The sequence below is a fragment of the Morone saxatilis genome, unplaced genomic scaffold (genome assembly GCF_004916995.1).
Source record: "Morone saxatilis isolate NCDOM2014 unplaced genomic scaffold, NCSU_SB_2.0 Contig16, whole genome shotgun sequence".
In the NCBI taxonomy this organism is placed as follows: Eukaryota; Metazoa; Chordata; class Actinopteri; family Moronidae; genus Morone; species Morone saxatilis.
Window position 1 is genome coordinate 19,082,487 of NW_023339718.1, and position 7,403 is coordinate 19,089,889.

Below are 7,403 nucleotides of genomic sequence, written 5' to 3' on the forward strand. Positions count from 1 at the left end.
GACGATTTCCCTTCTGAATTTGTGCTCGTAAAACATTCCTACATTAATTCAATCATTTTCAGAAAATATAAAAAATATAACCCACAACTTTCTCTTTTTATTATTTGAATAAATCTAGTAAGTAAGTTTCCACTTCTGGTCACTGAAAGGTAAGATTTTTGTATTATGAGTCTATGGTGTGAAAACGGCTTATTTACTTAAAACTCCTTGGGGATTTATCTCGATGTCCTGCGGTTTTGTAAATAATGGCTTGTCTCTCCCTGTGGGAGCAGGTTGGGCATGGAGCACGATGGCCAAGGAAACCGCTGTGGGGACGAAACGGCGATGGGAAGTGTGATGGCTCCTTTGGTGCAGGCGGCCTTCCATCGATACCACTGGTCCATGTGCAGTGGACAGGAGCTGAAGAGATACATCCAGTGAGTTCATTTTTGCAGTTATCAGTCACAGCAATGTGTGTTTGCATTAACAAACACTCTACAATTCTTGTAGAAGTGGGACTGTTTTAAAATATATTGTCAAAAAGAGTAGGGATGGGATTTATTATTTTAGCAGTGGTAAAAGATGGCAGAGCTGGAGCCTAAATGGCTAAAGCTGAAAGGATTAGGGATAAAATATGGTTGAAGAGTCACAGGCATTTAAGGCATAGCTTTATTTAGCAAGAACTCAATGAACTCATACCTCTAGAGCATGTTTACCTCAGAAAATGTTTAGAATTGTTTCATCTGGATCGATTTAAAGATATACCCAACAATACCTAAATCCTTCCTGGAAATATAAGAACATTGTAAAAGGATACATTTAGCAAACTCATGACCACTGATTTATCAAGTTGCTTTAAAAGGAAAAAATTGTGATCTATGCTTGACACTTTTTTTAGAACCAACAGGGAGGAATTCCATTTTACTTTACTGCTGAGGAGCCAAAATACAAAGTGCTTTATAAATGACCACATGGTGGTGCTATCCACACCCTAACTTAATCTGTTCATCCTTATCCCATAGTCAAACTTTCTACCAAGCCTTACTGAAATCTGTTGAGCAGTGTTTGAGATATCAAATAATGACTGCAGTATATTAGATTATAATTGAATAGGTGTAAGCTAAGGTGAGAAGAGAGGTTCATTTTCATTGTTTTGGAAACCAACTTTACTGTACATATTCTGAGGAAATCATCATCATTAACCTGCAGCTGGAGTCACTGAAGCTCATGATGACAGGTAATATGTTCCTATACAGCATCATGCCATCTCCAAACAGGACACTGAAAGAGCATGTATGAGCCTCAGCACACGCATCCATCGCTTGTGTTCAGTTCACAGACATCGAGTTTTGCACTCAGCTGTAAAAGAATCAATTTTTGACACGGAAAGTTCAGTAGAGCGTGGACACCAAACAACCAGATTGTATTAAAGGAGATGATGTATAATCAATCACCATACAGTATACTGCAGATGCAACCATTGTAGAGAAAAATCAATATGCTATTTGGTATGCAAAGTCTTTCTGCAGTATGATAATGAAGGATCATAAACATGAAAGCCTGGGTTCTGTCTTGTCAAGAGAAAACTTGAGCAGACAGCTGCTGCAGTGAAATTTATGTTTAAAATTATTTTACACAAACAAAAGGCATCTATGCCTTTTCTGACTTTGAGCAGGGTTTACACGTGCTCCTTGCCTTGGGAAGAATTTGGAGATTTACTGCAGCTAAATCTGCCTATAACCAGAAATATATGTGCATAACAACAAACAAAACAAATAAATTAAGTTGTTTCCCAATTTCTCAAAGAGCTTTGTGCAGCATTCAGTTACTTTTTTTATTAAATATTCACAGGTATCAAAGTGGTGCATGTTTGTGAACAATTAGGAGCTGCATAAGAAAGCACTAAATTGTAGGATGTGTTGCGGCTCACTTAGAGCTAAAATGAAATGTTGAATCCAGTGTGTGATGTAACTGCATGGCCCAGGCAGAACATACAGTAAATTACAGTAAATTGTCAGATAAAAGTATTCAATAATGGTCAAATCTCCAATGAGGCCCATGCCCACTGTGCTGCTCTAATTGCTTCTACTTTGATGGTTTTAACCAATTATACATTACTGTTGATGGAGCCTAACAAAGCTATTGAATTTTGATGGGAGATAACAGGAAGGCTTCTTACCAAAGTATGATAAGATAAACATATAAAGAAGGGGAAGTAGGGATGAAGGTTCGTCTCTAATAAAGGCTGTTTCAAGTTAAGGCTCTCTACCACTGAGACAAATCAAGCCCAAGGCCACTTAAAAATACCTTCTGGTCCTTATTAGGATGCCAAAATTAAGTCTCTGTTCAGTGTTTGACACCAATGTTACCTCTTTTTTCATTTCCTGACAGCACATACGACTGTCTCTTGGATGACCCCTTCAAACATGACTGGCCGCAGCTTCCTGAACTTCCTGGCATCAACTACTCCATGGATGAGCAGTGTCGGTTTGACTTTGGAGTGGGCTATAAAATCTGCACTTCAGTGAGTACAGCCCCCAGGCTTCCATTTCCATTTAGTGGATTGCTAAAAATATGTCTCGAAGTGAAACTCGGCAGAGAAAAATGGAAAAGACAGAACTCATAGAAACTTAATTTACTCTCAAAGAGCTTAAAAATATAAGATGCCATCCAACTGAAATGTTTTCTGGCTTTAGAAATTGTACTTGAGCTGAGAAGAGCAAAAGTTTTTTGCAGAAAGACGCACAGGAGATGATAAAGGCAACTTTTTGAGAAACTGACTTAAATATCAGCTGACTCATATGAGCAGAATCAGATGCGAGATCAGTGAGCACTTCAAACAGACATCTGCTTACTTGACTACAGTCACACCTGCTATCTGGCTACTTCTGTGCAAATGGCAGGGTGATAAATATTCTGTCATCAGTACAGCTTTTCCTCTTCTTTCATTTCACATCATCTTGCTGTACAACGGCCCATAACAGAGAAATTATGAATAAAATGATGTTGATTAATTGGCCTGCAAAACACTGGAAAAATACTATATCTTATATCTATCTATATATATATATACACACATTATATTCACCTTTATAGCTTTGGGGGCATGTTTAAGCCTTTGTTGTTGTTTTTTTTTTTTTTTGTGAAAATATTTAATGATGTGGATTGGTTCAGTGTTAAACAGTTGTTCCAAAACAAAGTACAGGCTATAAAAATGAGTTTAAAAAGTCAGAAAACCTGATAAGTAACTGATTTGATGAACATATTAGGCCATGTAGAGAACATCATGTCCTTCCAACAAGACCTGTGTTATGGCCACAAAATAAACAGCGACAAACAGTTAAAAGGACATTGTATGAAGAAAGTCTGGCCGCCCACATAAACTACAAAAAAAAACACATTATAACTAAACATAAACTATATTGATCCCCAGTTCCGTAGCGATCGGTGGAAGGTGGAATTGGCACCTCTCAGTTTGCAGTCCACTACCCATCCTGGAGGCTATGCTGGACTTGAACCAGCAACCAGTTCCCAAGTCCCTTACAGGCTGAGCTACTGCCGCACCAAAGGAACAGAGAAGCAAAGAACCAAAAACCGGAGTATCAGACCTCCATCCTCAAAGAACGGAACAAAAAAATAATGAGCAAAATAAGTTAACTGATGGAATCAGCAGGCTGCGTTGTCTGGGAGAGCGCCTGTTTTTGAAGCCTACCTTAAATATGGGGGCAGCCCACCAACCAATCCTCCCCAATGAGAGATAGCAAAGAAGAGAGAAAGGGGGGAGTAAAAACAATAGGAGAGCTCGTAACACCCTGTTTCTGTCATTTTTCAACTTCAAAGTCCTCAAAACTGGCCAGGGATGAGTCATCTTGGGTTTAGAGAAAAAATATGTAGAGAATGTGTTTATACTGTAAGGACTGGGCAGAGACCTTGGGGGGTTCTGACTAAGATCTTATCTTGATGACTAAGCTGTTGACTTTACATCAAGGTAAAGCAGTTTAGATTTTGACAGACTCCTGGTTATCCTGTCTCACTAGAATGCATCGTTTCAACTTATAAAAGAGGAGGTCAGTCAGCTCCATCTTAAGTGTAATACCTTCCTGCTGTATCTTTCAGCTGACCCAGAGAGTTTTTGTTGAGGTTTACGCTTTGCTCATTACTCTGTAGATTAGTTTTTGAACCACATACATCACTGCTAAGACCAGCCACTTCCTAGCAAATCTAATTCACTCAGGATTTTATGGTCATTAAGGTCCTTTAATTAAGGCTGGATCATTCAGGTCAGGTCTTTCAGCTCATTGTTTTGGTTAACTTTGTTGCTTGATCTCACTGCTCTCACTGGCGATGAGTGTTCCTGAGACAGCAGGCAGGTGCTGTCATTTAAAAAGTCTACAACAAACCCATTGTATGCCACATTCCCCAGAATGGCATAGGGGACATACAAAGTTAGCAACTGGTGAACACCAACTAAAGAGCAACTAAAGAGCCAGACTCATTGATATACTGTTTAACCTGTTACGACGCATCATATTTCAGAAACTGATCATGATTTTTATGATCTTAATCTGTTAAATCACTTGTAACTACACTACATAAAAAGTAGAATATTTCCCATTTAAATGTAATGGAGTATAGATATAAAGTATATGTGTAAAGTATAAAATGGAAAGTACATTTACTCAGCTACTTTACTTACAATAGATTAATATTGTTATCTCCCACTGGTGGCTATTACATCTCACCCACTTTCTGCTTGTGCTGAAATAAGCACTCCTCAGTGAATATTGATCAGACCGTTGTAAAGACGTCTGCTGAATCCATACTGAAATGTCCTTCCTAAAAACATGATGTCTACTTTGTTTTCCCAGACTCCTATCCTGCAGCCAGTGGGACCATCTAATGATGATATGGAGAGATTTTTTGTTTTTAACATTGATAGAAGTGTATTGATTAGACATTTTAATTGATTCACTTTTTTAAAAAGCCAGTTGGCAGATTATGCACAGGTTGACAGAACATGCACTCTGCCATGTTAATTCAGTTAGCTTGTAAAAAAAATGCAAACATGGTAAATGTTCACTAACATGCATCAATCTGCAACTCCAACCTCAGATAATGACCAAGCAGAGGTCACTTATTGGTAAATTGATTTGACTTGTTCATTCCGAAGCATTGGTCAAAACTAATAATGAATGCACAGTGGATCAGGCTTGTGATCTAAAAGCACAAAAATCGTTGTGATTTCAGGCCCCTTTGTGGATGAACTGAGAATGTTTGTCTGGATCCATAATATCTGTCTGTTTACACTGTAACAGACTGGCAACCAGTCTTAGTTTGTTGTTTTTCACCAAAGTTACTGCAGAAAGATTCAAGCCATGAAGCCTTCCACATCCACCAGAGGCTGTGGTGTAGCATTAGGCTTAGTGTATGTCAGCTAGAATATGCACCAAATGTTTATAAGACAGTTAAGTGTTACAGATAAGACGTAGATATGCACGACTGGGCAATATATGGAATATATGTGACAAGAAATCTATTTTTGTGGCAGCCTGAACTACCACAAGACTCCATTATGATCAGATTAAGATACTAGACAGTTGGCTGATTGGTTGGCTGTTGGTTGGCAACCCTAATCAGAAATCTTTCCAACTGTTCAGTTTGTGCTCCTTTCTCTGAGGCATTCTAGTACTATAAATGCCTAAGAAGTTGTGGGAAATCACTACATTACAGCAATGATCTCCTATTGAGATTACTCAAGTGAAAAAGTCATACAGCGCATTGTGAATTTCTGGGTGCTGGCAAATTCAACCAATTACTAAACTGATGAAAAGACCAATATGTTCACTCTCCTGCTGTAGTGCATCATGAACCTGACAATGGAATCTACTTGGATTGTATAGACTTTTATTTGTTTGCTTGAATTTTGTGCAATGCATTGTGGTTTTCCTCTAAAGTGTTCTTAATAATGCAGGGGCAGCAGGAAACTCTTTCTTTCCCCATGCTCCTGCTGTAAAAGCCCCATCTGCTGACACTGAAAAAGAGAGAACAATTAAATCAAAAACTTAGTACATACCTGCAGAACAACCATTCTTTCTTCTTTTTTTTATAAAAAAAAAGGAAAAATTTGGTCTGAGGAAGTCCATTTGTTGTCGAAACATTGTCATGCCCATGTAGAACACACACTTAACCAGTACCTCAAATTAACAATTCAGTCCATGCAGAACAGAATATACTGTGATGATACATGTATTGAATGCAAGAGCAGTGTCCTTTTCTACATCCACTGTAAGCGATTTAGCATGTTGAATCATCTTCTTTTCTGAATATGTGAAGGATTTGCCAAAGTAGTGTAATAATCTTGTTTCTATTCACCTCTGAAATAATAGCAATAATAAATATAATAATAATAAATAGCAAATCCCCCCCCCCCCCCAAAAAAAAAATAAAAAACATAAAACAGAACCTGCTCCCTCAGTTTCTGGCCCAACGTTGAAATGCCCACACCGATGCTGACTCTGGTTTGACCTGTTGCTTTTTTTCTCACTTTGCTTAAAGTTAGTGCAAACTGTTGTACGGTGCAGAGAACCATACATTTAGCGCGTCTTGGTCTGCCATTCTTGTGCAAATAGTGTGGCTAGCTTTAAGCAATATGCTTGCCTGCGCCAGCTTGCGGAAGACTTACGGTCATGCGCATATCAGTGCAGGGGCATGATTGGCCTTCGACCGTTTATCTATAACAAAAAAAAAATCTCTAAAAATACATTACCCTAGCTTTATAGAGAGACTTTTAAACCTAGATCAAGACTAAGAGAAGTTTTTTTGCATCAGAAGTAGGCTGCTACAATAAGTTTATCATTTTTATATGTGAAAATTACAGTTTCTTGATTTCACACTTAATAAACAATTGCTTTCTTTCAAACTTTCAAAACCTGCATAATTTAGTCACTTGTTTGCTGTGGCTGAGCAAAAGACTTACAGTCCACACCATTTTTTCATTGTTTTTTACGAACACCGCTCTCACACACACACACTCCTAATTATAGTCCAACCAGGATTCAGGTCAGTCATTTTCACTGTCATTACCAAATATACCACTTTTTTTTTTTCACCATCGAAGGTATTAGTCCTGTTAGGCATCTGGCAATCTCTAAACAATGAGCGTCAGCCACACTCCCTCGGAGTTTATGCCTGATGAGTGACGACGAATGCAGGAGACGTGTTCGAAGCAAGTCAGTATACGCCAAGGAACCGTTCGCCCTGCCTGGCCACCACGATGTGAAGCAAAACGGAGGGCCAGAGTCGCAGCTTGAGCCAGGATTGGGGCCAGCTGCTTACACATCTGATGAACATTGCACTCACTCCTCACAGCCTATGTTGGATGGTCCCCATGTTGAACTACCAGTGACCAGGCTAAAAGGTGGTCT

General features: G+C 38.8%; 1 protein-coding gene across 1 annotated transcript in view; it reads left to right on the forward strand.

Moving 5' to 3' along the window:
* adamts3 (ADAM metallopeptidase with thrombospondin type 1 motif, 3) overlaps positions 1 to 7,403 on the forward strand; it is a gene marked incomplete in the record, with an annotated part of 134,996 nt that overhangs the window by 91,003 nt on the left and 36,590 nt on the right. The window contains 2 exon segments of the mRNA XM_035658667.1: positions 273 to 416; positions 2,371 to 2,503. Of these exon segments, the coding sequence (XP_035514560.1) occupies positions 273 to 416; positions 2,371 to 2,503 (277 nt within the window).